Consider the following 15,786-nt stretch of genomic DNA (forward strand, 5'->3'; position numbering starts at 1 on the left):
TATGCCATCTACACTTGATTTTATCATTTTTAGACGCTCACAGAATTTATGATTTCCTTTTCATTTTTTTCAATTCCATCATAGAGGGTATAATTATTATTCCGGTACATATCTCTAAAATACTCCTTCCAGCATTTCCTCATATCGTACTGAAACATTAATCACTTTTGGTTTTAATTCCATTCATTTTACTGAAGCCTGTTTGCCCACTTCCAAAATTTTTTAAAAGAATTTTCATCAAAATTCCTAGACTTTCTTTGCCTTTAAAATATTCCATGTTCTCTTTGATTATATTCCCTGCAACTCTCTTCTCTATATACAAATTATACAGTTTCTCTCTCACACATCCTTATTTATGAAGTTTTTCTTCCAGCAGTTCTAATTTCCCTCTAATACCACTTCCTTCCTTTGCCTTCCTGTCTAGTTTTTCTCAAAATCTCCCCTATGACTAGAGATTGTGCCCCTATGTCCTGCAATACTATACCATCAGGGATCCCTACCTTATGGAACTCTTACTTGGCAAAACATCTGGGAAATTTTGATGTTTTTTTATGTAAAGTTATCAGATTAGTATGATTCAGTCTTCTTGAACAAAGTTTTATTATGCTGCTTGTAAAATTAAGCAGACTTTGATTATCCACTGACACACCCAGCAACAATGTGTTAATATATGATCTTGTTTTGTTTTACTTTATTTTTAGGGTATTGTGTCTTTAACCCTGCTCAGTGACCTTAATAAAAATATTCATTCATTCATACTCTTGACATTATAAACAATAATGTGTTGCACATTCTGATATCCTTCTGTAATTCTCATTCTTTATAATAAACAATCAAATCAATTATGCACTTATATTCTTTTGCCATGTGTACAAATGAATGGACTTAAATTTGCATTGTCCAGCTGTCCAACCATCCTACCATGCTTTCGGAGCCCCCCTGGACAAAAAGGTGGGATACATATTAAATAAACTAATTAATAATTTTTAATAAACTATTTTAAAAAATGAAGTATAGGAATATGGTGCATAGTAATGCTTTAGGTTTTTGGCCTTATCCAAAAGAAATAAGTGGCACTATAGCAATTAACTTTGTACAACATGCTAAGATAAAATGTGGGTTGTTTAATTTGTGATTTAGAGTGGGTTTGTAATATACAGCGAAGCACAAAGTAGCCAAGCATATTTTAGCCTAGCACATTCTATAATGCAACCTAGTGGTTAGTTTATGTTTCATCACATGGTGTGAACCCAGAAAACTCTATTAATTTAGTTGTTGAATGAATAAGGTTAAATTATCTTCTGAATCCTTCCACTATAAGTTATCAGCTAGATAACTTTATTAGGATGAATCACAAAAAGACTTTTTAGTTATTAAAAATATTGTTGTCCCCTCACCCTACTACCTGCATCAAACTACTTAAGCTCAAAATCAACAAAAGTTCTCAGAAAACTGTGCCTGGATGGAACTATTTTAACTTTCAAATGGTCTAGGAGTAATGAAAAATCAGTTGAGGGCTATCCTGTATAAGGAATAAAGCAGGGGTGAAATCCAAAATTTTTCCCTACTGGTTCTGTGGGCGTGGCTTGGTGGGCGTGGCAGGGGAAGGATATTGCAAAATCTCCATTCCCACCCCACTCCGGGGGAAGGATACTGCAAAATTTCCATTTCCTCCCCTCCTGGGGGAAGGATATTACAAAATCTCCATTCCCACCCCACTCTGGGGCCAGCCAGAGGTGGCATTTGCCGGTTCTCCGAACTACTCAAAATTTCCGCTACTGGTTCTCCAGAACCTGTTAGAACCTGCTGGATTTCATCCCTGGAATAAAGTCAAATTCCTGTTGGAGGAGCTCAACCTACCTTGAAAATCAAATGAATATTATTTATAATTCAAAAACACTTGTAGAGTGGTGTTTCCTCTTGGCAGCCACTCTGAGGATTAATGTCATGCAGAATGTGGAAATGATATAAAGCACATTAACAGGATCGGTTTATGAGCTCTGTTTCAGATAACCACCCTTAGTTCCATCATCTTCAAGTCAATTTCTGCTTAATAAGATTGCCTTTAACAAAATGCTTTATCAAAAGACATCAGGAGAGCATCAATGAAAGTGTTTGTCATGATTCATTGATGGTGTATCAGAGTTTATTATGTGCCATTGTGACAGTGCGTAAAACATTGTGTTAGATTTCCACTATTTGTCCATTGCTACTCTTAGGGTACTCCTTTTTATTGTTAACGGTGTGCATTAATTTATGACAGATATCTGCATAAACTATAATATTTTGACTGTCAGCTACTAAAGAATTTTGCAGTATGTCATGCAGGTGGCTGACACAAGGACTGTTAGAAAAGTTTAGCCAAGAAAGCTTAGCAAAATGTTTACTACCACCGGGGTCAGAAAGCATCTATAATTTTTCTTCCTAAATCTTGAAATGATGTCAAGAAAAACTTTGTTGTAAGTAACCTGTTTCCCCCAAAATAAGACATCCCCTGATAATAAGCCCAATCAGGCTTTTGAGTGCATGGCAATAAGGCCAAACGCTTATTTCAGGGTTCAAAAAAATATAAGACAGGGTCTTATTTTCGGGGAAACACAGGTAGTAAAAATGGTGACTAGTCATATACAGGAAGACTACTGCTTACAATGACAGCAGGAAAAACGTTTTTTTTTTTTTTTAAAGGAACATTTCATTGTTCTGTGCAGAAACTCTGGAAAACTCCAAATGGAAAATGATTTGATGATCCTTTTCTTTTGTTAAATCCTAGGAGCTCACTAAAGAGGAAATGCATTTATATTCAAAAGAAGCAACTCCTAAATCTAATGGTGTTGGATAATTTCTGACCCAGCTCCAACTTTTCATTTTTGGAGAAGGATGGAGAGAAAGAGGCCAACAGCTTCAGAGGGCCCTGGAAGAAATGGATTATGTGGACTATTTTCTCTCAGGTTTTAGGCCTAGGCACAGTATCTAGATAGAATTGTTCAGGGTCATGAATTATTTATGGCAGAACACGGTACTTGTTCTGGCAAAATGGACATCTGGTATTACTGCAGAGTTTGCTTCTCAATATACCGTAGTTCTGTTCTCTTGTTGCTTGTGAAAATCTACTTCAGTTGTCTGGATGGTTCTCTATATGCAAGTATGGGGCTGCCACCCAGTGCCTCAGAAAGTGCAGTGTCATTGTCCAGTATGACCTGCAGGTTATGAATTATGCTTCAATGGTCAGAACTGTGAGGTATATTGATAACTGTTGTTCTGTTATGGTAGTCTATCTTTTAAAAGATGCTCCCTGGAATCAATCTGGCTTATCGAGGTTTGTCTATTGATCTTATTGGATCTGCACTAACAGCATCATCACAGGCCCCGACAAATATACAGGTAGCCCTTGGTTTACAATAGTTCATTCAGTGACCATTCAAAGTTACAACTGCACTGAAAAAAGAGACTTATGACCATTTTTCACACTTACGACCATTGCAGCATTCCCATGGTCACGTAATCAAAATTTAGACGCTTGGCAACTGGCTCATATTTATGACGGTTGCAGAGTCCTGGGGTCATATGATCACCTTTTGTAACCTCCTGACAAGCAATGTCAATGGGGAAGCCTGAGTCACTTAACAACCGTGTTCCTAATTTAACAAGTGCAGTGATTCACTAAACAATTGTGGCAAGAAAAGTCATAAAATGGGGCAAACTCATTTAACAAATGCTTCACTTAACAATGTAAATTTTGGGCTCAATTGTGGTCATAACTCGAGGACTAGCTGTACACACAAAATAAGATACACCTCTAAAGTTTGAAGGCTGGACCTGTTCTCCTCTCCACCCCACCCATCAACACCAATGGAACTGGTCCTGAAGGAAGAAAACAATCTACTACAACACCACTTTGTCTTGCAGTCCTATCCCCCAATCCAGAATAATCCATGATTGGTAGTATCAGAGGCTGTTAAAAGATCACAGAGAGCCAAGATAGAGGCACTGATGTATGCTTTTCATCTGAGGCAGGGGTGTCAAACTTGATTTCATTGAGGGCTGCATCAGGGTTGTGTTTGACCTCGGGGGGCCAGAGTGGGTACGGCAGCTCAACGTCACTCACATTGGGGGGTGCTTGTGATGGCCTGAAAAATGGGCTCCTGAGCTCTGTTTTCAGCTGTGACAGCCTCCTGCAATCCTCTGCCAGTGAAAATGGAGCTCGGGAGAGCCGCGTGGGGCCCTCTTGTGCTCCGTTTTTGGTGGCAGAGGCACTGCGGGCTGGTCCTTTGCTGTTTCCAGGGTGGCCAGATCTAAGCAGCCCATGAGTCAGATCCGGCCCCCGGACCTTGAGTTTGACACCCCTGATCTAAGGTAATATATGACATAATTTATCAGCAGTGCCCTCTGGATTCTATGTAGGACAAATGGGACAAATTTTGCACACAAAAAATGATTAAACCCTAGTTTGACATCAGCACTGAAATGAAAGACAAAGTAATATTAGACTATTTAAACCTATCAGAAAACTCTGTTGCAGTAGGACACTCTTGCGGACTTCTGTTGTGGATCTCAAAGTTCATTCTGAACATATGAAACTTTAACAGCATGAGCAAGTGAGAGATTGCTAAACTTTTGCATATCAACATGATTCAACAAACATAATGAGTTTCCAACATGTTACAATTGTTAATTGAGAAAGTGCTTGTAATATGTCTCACTTGTAATCTGCAGAGAATAATCTCTAGGTATGACTGACAGTGGGAACAGCATGTATGATTCTATTCTTCCCACCCTTTGGAAAAAGATCTGAAAAACTTTGCATTCTACCATAATATAATATATAACAAAGCAGGTAAGCTGTTTTCGTTGAGTCAGGAACTATATATAAGGCTAGTTGATTTTCATCATGAGATTACAGAGATGAGATTCAGACTGTTTCTAGTGAGAGTTCTTGCCCCCTCTAGTGGCTTGTCTGTAAAGAACATTTTTATAATATTTTTAAATATAAAGAAAAAACGATCATGCTCTAGTAGACCAATGGTAAACTGTAAAGTCAGACGATACCCTTATCTGAAATTGGGGAGGCTATAGGCAGCATTATCTCCCTTTCTCACACTCAGCCAAGTTGTAGCCACTACTTGCTCTTTGAAGATGAAAATAAAAGTCCATCGAGATTCTTGATGGAACTTTTACTCCAAGTGATACTGCTGATGTATCATCACCAGTCAGAATTAAGGACTCTATATCTAGATCTGATTAACTCTGATTAATCAGAATTCCTTGTTAAGAGCCAGAATGATAGTGAAAGATAGTAGCTTCACCTAAAGTCAGTAAGATTTATGATTTAATGATGATTTAAACTTAAATTAAGAATATCTTTGTGTTATTTTAGACAGATTTTAGATCTTTCATCATTAAATCATAAATCATAAACAGAATAACAGAGTTGGAAGGGACCTTGGAGGTCATGCAGTCCAACCCTCTGTTCAGGCAGGAAACATTTCAGACAAATGGTTGTCCCATCTCTTCTTAAAAACTTCCAGTGTTGGAGCATTCACAATTTCTGGAGGCAAGTTGTTCCACTGTTTAATTGTTCTGTCAGGAAATTTCTCCTTAGTTCTAGGTTCTAATTTCAATATTTCTATTCACAAGCATTGGTACAAAATGGTATTCATCAAACCAATATGCCTTTGTTTGTTAGATTTATATTACACTTTTCATAACAGGGGCTCAAGGCCCAAGGTTACTCACTCAGTATGTGTGCGTATAAACCATTAAACAAGCTTTTGTTTTTTGATTCACCTGTCAGCTGAAAGAAGACTTAAAAGATTATTATGAAAGCAGAAAACTGGAAAGTAACCAATCTAGGTTAATGTTAAACATTAAGAATAAAAGAAATAATCACATGCTTAGTGAAACATTTGCCATCAATTGTGAACTCACAATTGATGGCAAATGGTGAAGGTGGTAGATTGGTCTGTTTCTTGACCTGAGGAATAGATGAAGTGGGAGAGCTTGATGGAGTAATAAAAAGAAAATTAACCCTGAGAAGAATGGCAATGTCTGATAAAATAATGAAAGATAAGGATATTTCTATTGTAAAGATCAGGACAACCAATGCATTTTTTTTCCAATGATAATGTACTATATATTTGTTACTGCTGGAGTCTGAGAAAAACTTTTCAGTTGCTTCAATTGGTTGTTGTGGAAGAAGGATGGAGGGAGCAATGTGTACACCCACTTGAGCTTTTGAATATATACTGCTCAAAAAAATAAAGGGAACACAAGCAGAAGACATCCGAGATCTGAATGAATGAAATAGCCTTATTAAATACTTTGTTCTTTACATACGGTAGTTTATACACTGCTCAAACAACTAAAGGGAACGCAAAACTACTGTATGTAACGAACAAAGTATTTAATAAGGCTATTTCATTCATTCAGATCTCGGATGTCTTCTGCTTGTGTTCCCTTTATTTTTTTGAGCAGTGTATAAAGCTGACAAACAAAATGATTTACTAATTGATTGATTACTAACAAGGCAGTATCAACTCTTGATGATCTCTTACGATTTTCTCCATGGTGATCTGGTCCATCACCTGATCTTTCAGGTTTTCCAACAGTGCACTTATTGCTGCTATAACTGAGTCTATTCACCTAGTTGTTCTCTATTTCTCTTTCCTTCCACTTTTCCCAGCACTGGAGTCTTCTCCTGACAGCTAGGTCTTTATGCAATATATCTAAAGTAAGATAATTTGAGCCTGGTCATTTTTGCCTCAAGAATTTTGAACTGATTTGGTCCATAATCCATAGATTAGTCTTTCTGGCTGGCCTTTGTGTTTTCAGGAGTCTTCTCCAACACCAAAGTTCAAAAGTGTTAATCTTCTATTTTGATTTTTCAAAGTCAAGATTTAATAATTAACAAAAAAATATTTTGGGAAGCAGAGGCCCAATTTCTCATTCAGGTATACTAATTCTAGCAAATAGGCATGCAATTATGGATGAGTCAAGACTAATTTTGGGCTGCAACACTTCTTTAATTTTCATGATTAAATGGGCTGGTGATACATTTCAGAAAAACAATCATTTTCATTACAAGAACTCTCAAAGAGCGGAACCTTTCAGTTGTGGAGATGATATGAGTGAGGCAGTTCAGCCCATGAGGTTAGTTACACCATTGTATTATTTTATAAGCTGTTTTACTTAATTTTCCCCTGCTAAGGAACTGGGTAGAAATAATCCACTTCAGCATTGAAGTGCAGATGTTAACATTCTTGTAATCACTGCAAAGAATGTCTATGGAGATTCTCAGTCATTCAGGTCATGGTTGTCCCAAAGGTGCTTTTTACAAGAGGCAATTTGGACTTTCTGGTTTCTCTTTGAAGACGTTTCACTTCTCATCCAAGAAACTTCTTCAGCTGAAAAAACCAGAAAATGCAGCTGACTCTTGAAAAAAGCACCTTCGGGTCTCTGCAAAGAAGATATCTCGATTCTTTCTGACTTTCCATTGGAGGCCCGGGGCCTCTTCTGCCACTGAGGGAAAGCAAGGGGAGAGGAGCGAGGCAAAGCGGGGCGAGCAGCAATAACAGCAACCTTATTGAAGCGTCTGAGGATTTAGGCTCACCATGGCAACGGCGAGAGCAGCAACAGCAGCAGCAGCAGCAGCAAACAGGCCCGCCGGAGCGTGCAGGATATCTTGCACCGAAAAGCATTGGGCGGCAGGAGCAGCCGCTTTGCTTTCCCCGCCCGGCCGTTGCGGGACATGGAGCAAAAAGAGAGACCCTCACAGGCGTTGACGACTCGCCTGAGCAAATCCACTTCCTATCCTTCCCATTCTAGACCGGCCCAGCCCATCGCTCCGATGGAGAACATCAAGGAAATGCAGGTAAGCAGGCGGAGAATGTTTACTTTGGTCCTTCGGTTTCTCTCTTTGGCGGGCGAGAGAGTTCTCTGCTCTTTTTTTTTTATTTTGTTCAGTTCTTGGAGGAAAAAACGAAGATCTGATCTACTTTGCGCCGGATCGCCCTAGGAAAAGCAGTAACGCAAACAGGGGCAGCTTGTCACTCTTTACGGGAATTAGTATCGATAATTGCTTTAAAAAGTTCTCCCTTTTGAATAGCGCGAGGAGGGGGAATATTTTGTTTATGCTCGTTTTACTGGCGGTGCTTACTATACCGACCGGTGTCTTAAGTCTGAACAAATTCAGTCTTTAAAAACTTTGATAAAACGCGGTGAGGGATATAGTTGTAGTAGCAAGTGAAACACAATGGCTCAGTTCGAAGAGAATGCGTCAAAGAATTGCATTTCAGGAAAAGTTGCAAAAGCACTCGAATTCTGATCTGTTTTCCTTTGGGCTATTTTATTAATTAATACATTAATAATAATTTGTTATTATTATTAATAATAATAATTCCTCTTGCAATTTAAATGGCTAAAGTTTAGTATTTCTGGAATTATTTGATGATGATGTGTATTTGGTAGACACAGGTTTTGGGTTTTTTTAAAAACATGCAAGGAAGTCTACGAATGGAGATTTATATCTGCTTAGTTATCCTCTGAGAAAAAGATGGCTATAGAAATGATGATCAAGCTTTGCTGTTTTATGGAGGTTTGTACTGGTAATGACAGGTTAATCTTAGGCTTGCTTAAAAGATGAATGTCTGGGATGAGAATAGATCTTGCTACCAGTAATAAGGAGTGGAAATTGGATATTTGTTTTCCAATTAAAATGAAATTTAAACTCTCCAACATCTGGGATTTTTAATCCCAGGTGAACTAATAATATTGCCTTTTGTTCATAAATCAAGACCGTAAAACACCAACACCTTCCTTAAGTAGTCAGAGTACAGTACTTAAGCATAAACTTCAAATTTAATTTATTATATAGGAGAAGAAAGCAGAATGAGCTGGACCAGTACAGGATTCACTATATACATTTTAAAAATACAAATACTTTTAAAAAGATCTACTTAACAGCAAGATTTCATTGGCAGCATTTTCAAAGGATGATAAACTATTCCATTCTAAAATCTGTGATCCCCTAAGGCAGGGGTGGGCAACTGTGGCCCTTTTACAACCTGTGGATTTCAACTCCCAGAATTCCTGAGACAGCTGTTGAAATCCACAGGTTGTAAAAGGGCCACAGTTGCCCATCCCTGCCCTAAGGTATTATGAATTTAGACTAGACATACTAGCCAAATGAACTAATCAAAGCATGAAACAATACCATCACAGTAACGTATCCCAGTGAAAGATTTGTGAAAGGTGAATAGGTGCTTACAGCTATTCCTCAAATTAAGATGGCCGTTGGGGCTGGAATTGCCATCACTAAGTGATGCAATTGTAAAATGATGACATTCCATGACCACATGGCTTAGCAAGAGCAATCCAGGCAGTCCTTGTTGTTGTAACAGCATGACACGTGGGTTGTTAAGTGAGAAGTAAAGGGAATCACAGGTAAGAAGCACAGGGGTGCTTCAGGGATGTGGGGGAACCGCTAGGATGCCCTGTGCAGGCTGCATGTGACTTGGGGAGATGCCGCAGTGCAGTCTGGCTCCAGGAAGCTAGGGAAAGAGGGTACAGTGTATACATGCATAGAAATATTTTCAACAAACAAACCCAATCCAACAAACAAGCTAGAGATTCTAGGCTGAATTCTATATGATATTGATTTTCTTACTGCTTAGTGTTTGATTGGATCATTTAACTTTTTTGCTAGATATTTGATTTTTTTTTTTTTAGTATTTATTAGTTGCTTCACAATTACTAAAGATATAAGAAATGTGGCTAACATATTACTTGTTGATATTTATTAAATGTGCTATTTAATTTTATTAATGATGTTTATTAAATGGTCTGCCTTGTAGACTTTAAATTGAAAAGTGGGGTGTACATTTTAAAAATTATTTAAAAAATACAAAAATATAGTTTGCTTAGTTTTCAGCTTGTTTGTAAACCCTGCTGAGCATGTTTTGTAAACTACACTATTGTAGTTCATTCAATAAATCATAATTAAATGGTGCATGGTTAAGATGGTATCTATTTATTTAGGTTTTTATAAAGGGCAATGCTAGAAAGACATATGACTTCTATTGCTTCCCTACTATGGCAATTTCACTCCAACTCAAGTAAGGGAGAAATGAAATGCTTCAGTGAAAACCTTGAAGCATTTGTCCATATGCTTCATGAAGTTCAGAAATATTAAATAAAACCTGTAGTGAGTTTAATCAGCTCAGAAAGATTTCTTCCACAGATCTTTGCCTACCAATATGTGCAGTGATAAGAACTGATTGATGGGGATGCAATAAAAAAAAAGATGAAATTATGGGAGGGGAGAATGACGGTACCCTAAGGATTCATCTATGCCCTGTTGATATTATTTCTTCCTACCTTTGAGAGGAAGAAGTTCCTTTTTTTTCTCTTAATATATACAGATAGTCCTCCAGTTATGGTCACAATTGAGTCAAGAATTTATGTTGCTAAGTGAGAAATTTGTTAAGTGAATTTTACCCCATTTTGTAACCTTTCTTGCCACAGTTGTTAAGTGAAGCACTGCAGCTGTTAAGTTACCAAAATGGTTGTTAAGTGAATCTGGCTTCCCCATTGACTTTGCTTATCAGAAGATCACAAAAGCGGATCACATGACCCTGGGACACTGCAATCGTCATAAATATGAACCAGTTGTCAAGTATCTGAATGTAAATCACGTGACCATGAGGATGCTGCAATGGTCATAAGTCCCTTTTTTCAATGCCGTTGTAACTTCGGACAGTCACTAAATAAACTGTTGTAAATTGAGGACTCCCTGTACAGGTTTTCCTCATTCAGTGACTAACCCATTTAGCTATTATTCACAGTTATGGTGTGATGAAAGTAAAAATTATGTCATATAAAGTTATATAAAATGAAACTTTATGACCTTGTATTTACTGTATATACTTTAAAGCAAAGGAAAGCTGAAGCAAGATTATAAGCACAATCACAGCTTCACTTTGCTTAATGACCAACTTGCTGGTCTCAGTTGTGGTCACTAAAAGGTATCTATTTCAGAAGTGAGGCTATTGTAATTGCTGTTTGCACATGTAACAATTCCCTCCACATTTAAGCCTCATCAATTTCACTCTTTTTGTAGAGGAAGGTACTCCATGTTGCCCCATCTATGTCCCCCCTCTCCTCCTTCCCTCTTTCCTTTTTTGCATCCTCCATGTGACCTATAATGCTTTGCAAGAAAAAAGAAATTGCTGAGGTAACATCCACCTAAACGATCCAGTCCAGCATGAACATTCCTCCTCCAGAGATCGCTGCCTTTTGCAAGACCCTAAAGTCATGGCTTTGGGCCTCGGCCTGGGTTGTGAAGAGTTCTGTCTCTTAGTTGTGATAACAACCACAGATTTTGGCAACTTCCTTTGCCCTTTGCATATTTTAATTTTTGTATTTATGAATTTGTTTTAAATTTATTTTAAGATTGTTTGCCACCAGATTACTTGCTGAGATGGGCAGCTATGCAAATTGAGTAAATAAATAAAACACTGCTGTCTAGGCAGGACATTTTAGATTGGATTCAGTTTTGACTCAGTAGGAGATTAGCAGGAAGATGTGGGTGCTTTTAGGAAAATATATCCTTGGCAAAAATTAAGTGGAGCATCTTTGGGCCAGGGCAAGAAGACCTATTTTAATTAACTAATTCTCCATGGGACTGATATTTTTCTTCTTGTATGAAATCAATTAAACAATGCAAGTTGTCTTAGAATGGGACAAGTGAGATCAGTGCAATGTAAATGGTTACCAGAACTTAGTTTGTCATAGTTCATTGAAGAGTAATTGGTATGAAATAGCACATTCCTCCTTATGCGTTGTTACAACAAACTATTTAACTGGAAGATCTAACACATATTTGTTGAAATTCCAGAGAGGACTATTGTGTGGCAAAGATACAATATAAAAGCAAGTCAACTTAATTTGTGTTTTTTGAATAAAACAAGCAAAATGGTAAATTTAAATTAACAAATAGTTTCAATATTTAATGCATTTATTGACAGCACAGCTATAATGAAACATGCTTTCCTCTATCTTCATAAGGGTTCTTGAAGTTAGACCAACCAAGGTGACTGAACTAAGGTCATTCAGAACCACATAAAATCTGAATTCATCTGGGTAGTAAATTGATGATCCCCTACTGAATGTCAGAAAGCTTGGTTCTGATAAAGAATCTTTTTTTAAAGTAATGTTGTGACAAAGGAGATTGATATTTAGCTACAAATGGCCCTGGATGAAACAGATTACTTTGACCTTTTTCAATCTGGGTTCAGGCTGGGGTACAATATTGAGGTAGTATTCATTGCACTTTTAGATAACTTTTGGAGGGCTTTAGATGGGATTGGTGCGGAGAGACCGGAAGCGTTGCAGCGATACTGGCTGGGAAATAGTGAAGCTCCGATGAGCTTCGCGAAAACCCAGTCAGACAAACCACTGTCAGGGGGTCTTCAGACTGGAACCGTCTTGGAGGGACGGGGGAGAGAGAGAGGTGTCTCGAAAGACCAAAGAGGAGCAAGCAAGCTCCTCGGAAAGTCAGAGACAGCTCTTTGATCCAGCGGTGGGGGAGGCGGCCATTATGACCGCTATAAACTGGGGCAACCGGATTAAGATATGAGCAGGAGTGGAGATTGAACAGAGTATTGTTACCGGGTGAGTAATTGGCTAACTCATAGGTAAGAAGAAAAACTATTAAAAGCTTGAAAGAAGTCCCAATGACTAATTAGCGGCTAATTGGCACTTGGGAATTTAAGCGGAGAAAAAAAAAGGAATTTCAAAACTAAAACTAAAGCCTTAAAAGGAACCTTCCACCTGGATTTAAAACCGGATTCGGAAGAAATTAAAACAAGACAAGAAAAAAGGAGATAGAGAAGTATTCTTTAAACAACAAAAGGATTTAATTTGGAGAAGAGGAAATAATCATTTTTGATGGATTTACAAATGGATACTTTGTGGTTGAAGGATTTGTGAATTGGAAAGAGATATCTGCTGGTGGAAAGAAAGTATCGTACTAAGCTTATTTAAATTACCGTGGGAAAGTACTGTAGGCCTGTTTTTGTTTAAACAACTGGAATGAGATTGCAAGAGGAGTGGAAACAATAAAGACTGGAATTGGAGTGGCGTAAATGAACATTTGAATTGGACACTATCTGGAAAGAAAAAAAAAGAAAGAAAAAAAAGAGACACTACATGGACTTTGAATTTGAATTATATGCAATTATATGCAAAGGAAAATAATAAATTAAAAATCCTTGCCTTTTAAATTGATAACATGAATGAGTATGAGATATTAAAGGGAGATGTTTCAAAAGATAAGAGAAGCGTTTAAGGGAAATAAAGAAGCAGAGGATTGGTTAGAATGCAAAAAAAGAAAAGAGAAAATATGAATAAGAAGCAAGAGAAATAAAGAGACAATATTGAAAAGGAAATAAATGAAAATACATAATTAATTACACTGGGATTAATAGTGACAGAATAAAAAAAGATGATTACTCTGGGATTAACAGTGACAGAATAAAAAAGATGATTACACTGAGATTAACAGTGACAGAATAAAAAAGATGATTATACTGGGATTAACAGTGACAGAATAAAAATGGATAGAAGGAAGATACAGATTATTGTAAAAGGGATATACGTAAGGATAAAATGAAATGTGAGTAAGTAAAAAAGAAGAAATATGCTATTTAATGTAAAATAGATCAGTAGATGCAATGTGAAAGACAGAATGGATTACATGTCTTGTTGTTGGAGGATGTACAAACTTGAGAGAAATAATAGTAATAAAAGAATTAATTGAAATTAAGGTGGAAAATTTAAATGCAAAATTGAATAAAATTGAAATGTTAGTAAATGATGTAAGTAAGAATAAAACAATATATGTAAGAAGTAAAATAGAAGAAAAATATCGTTAAAAATAAAACAGATTAAGGGTTGGAAGGCTATTTTAGCAAAGGATTTAAGATGAAAATGAGGTGAAATACATTGTTAATAATTAAAATAATTTATAATTATTTTGAGAAATATATTTGATAAATTAAAGAAAAGTTGGGGTTGCCTGGACCAGAGCTGTGGAGTCGGGAGATAAATGTTCCAACTCCGACTCCGACTCCGACTCCTCAGTTTTTTGTACTTCCGACTCCGACTCCGACTCCGACTCCCCGACTCCGACTCCTCTGTATTAATATGCGAATGTATTTTATACATTCCTTGAAGGAAAGAAAGGCAACATACATGTCATTACCACAGGACTACTGGCTGGGAAGCCAACAGTCTACTGTATTGAACAGTTTAAGCAAAAGACAAACACAATGAAAACAACAAAGTTTTATTAATTTTTTTTTATTAATTTAATTAATCAAGTTGCTGGATAGTAGCAGCAGGCATAAACATCAGGAACAGGAATTTTACCAGTTCAAAAATACAAACCACATTATTTGGTTGTTTTAGAACAAAAACAAAGCTTATCTATATGAACCAAAAACAAAATCTGTAAAACCTAGAAATGGTTTATATTAATCTTGAAATGTAGTTATAGGCTTAGCAAATGCAAATCAATTCAATGTAGAGTTCTAAGGAAGAGAATTGCCTCTGCCAGATCCTCTTTCATAGAGGCTCTTAAGTCAGACTTTATTATTTTTAGGGCTGAAAATAATCTTTCGACACTGACTTGGGTGGGTGGCATTGCAGTAACTATTCTGGCCACATCACTAACGATCTCTGGATAAACAAGGATGGCTTCTTCAACAGTAAGTTTTGATGAGCGATCATACTTTTCAACTTCTTTTAGTGCTTTATAAAACTCCTGTTGGAATTTTTTTATTTGGACATTTACTGGTTCTGTAACGCTTATGCGACGTCGCTTTCCTTTAGCAACTTCCATTTTGTCTAAGAAGGAATCAAAGTCTAATTCTTCGTTTGAAGAAGATGATTCTGAGTTACCACTATTGCTTAAAAGAACTCCATCCTCCTGTGGAGGTATTTCAGGTCGTAATCCCTTCATGCGAACTGCTACATCATAGAGGGCCTTTTTCCCAGTAGCAATCTGTTTACTGTTCAATAAAAGTCGGCTCATTGGGTCGACATAAATAGCCGCTAACAAGATTTCATTTTCCAGCAAAAGACTCTCTCTTTTCATCATTGAAGATGCAATGCCCTCAGCTATTAACCCTCCATTTTTGTTCAGGCGATATAACAGGCTCTTCCATTCCAAGAGGAATTTACCCGGGGTTAGATCATCACATTGCAACCTCTTGGTGACAGTGAAGGGGTGAGAAAGAAGGTTCTCCAGCTCTTTTGTTTGTGTCCACTGGCTTGCAGTTAATGCAAGATTTTCATTGTCCATTTCTTCTATGAAGTCTTTAAGTTCAAGCAAACGCTTCACCATTAAATAAGTGCTTCCCCAGCGAGTTGTTTGATCCAAAATGGCTCCTTTTCCTGCACGTCTTTTCAAAATTGCATCTGTTTTTGGGGCCCTGGCTGCAACAGTTACTTGCCGTAATTTGCCAATTAATGTAGCTGCATGGCGATCTTTTAATCCATCTCTTATGGCAAGTTGCAGTGTATGAACAGCACATCGCATATGATGAATAGTAGCAAGCTTCAATGCTTCTTCAACAAAGTTGTCTAAAAAAATGTCAGCATTCTCTTCAGTTTCTAAACTTTCTCTAATACTTGCAGAGCTGTCTTCCTCTAAGTCTAATATCTGTTTGATACCTTCTTCATCTGCCTTCATCTTCTCAATTGTGCTCAACATGTTAGAAGCGTTATCTG

General features: G+C 37.2%; 1 protein-coding gene across 1 annotated transcript in view; it reads left to right on the forward strand.

The window, feature by feature from the left end:
- Nucleotides 1-7,744: 7,744 nt before the first annotated feature.
- Nucleotides 7,745-15,786, forward strand: part of DNAH5 (dynein axonemal heavy chain 5) — a 169,218-nt gene continuing 161,176 nt past the window's right edge. Inside the window, exon 1 of the mRNA XM_070942593.1 lies at nucleotides 7,745-7,867. Within this exon, the coding sequence (XP_070798694.1) occupies nucleotides 7,745-7,867 (123 nt within the window). The remainder of the gene's footprint in view (nucleotides 7,868-15,786) is intronic.

This window comes from Pituophis catenifer, unplaced genomic scaffold (genome assembly GCF_029215685.1).
Source record: "Pituophis catenifer annectens isolate HBS135680 unplaced genomic scaffold, rPitCat1.0.hap2 SCAF_3, whole genome shotgun sequence".
Lineage (NCBI taxonomy): Eukaryota > Metazoa > Chordata > Lepidosauria > Squamata > Colubridae > Pituophis > Pituophis catenifer.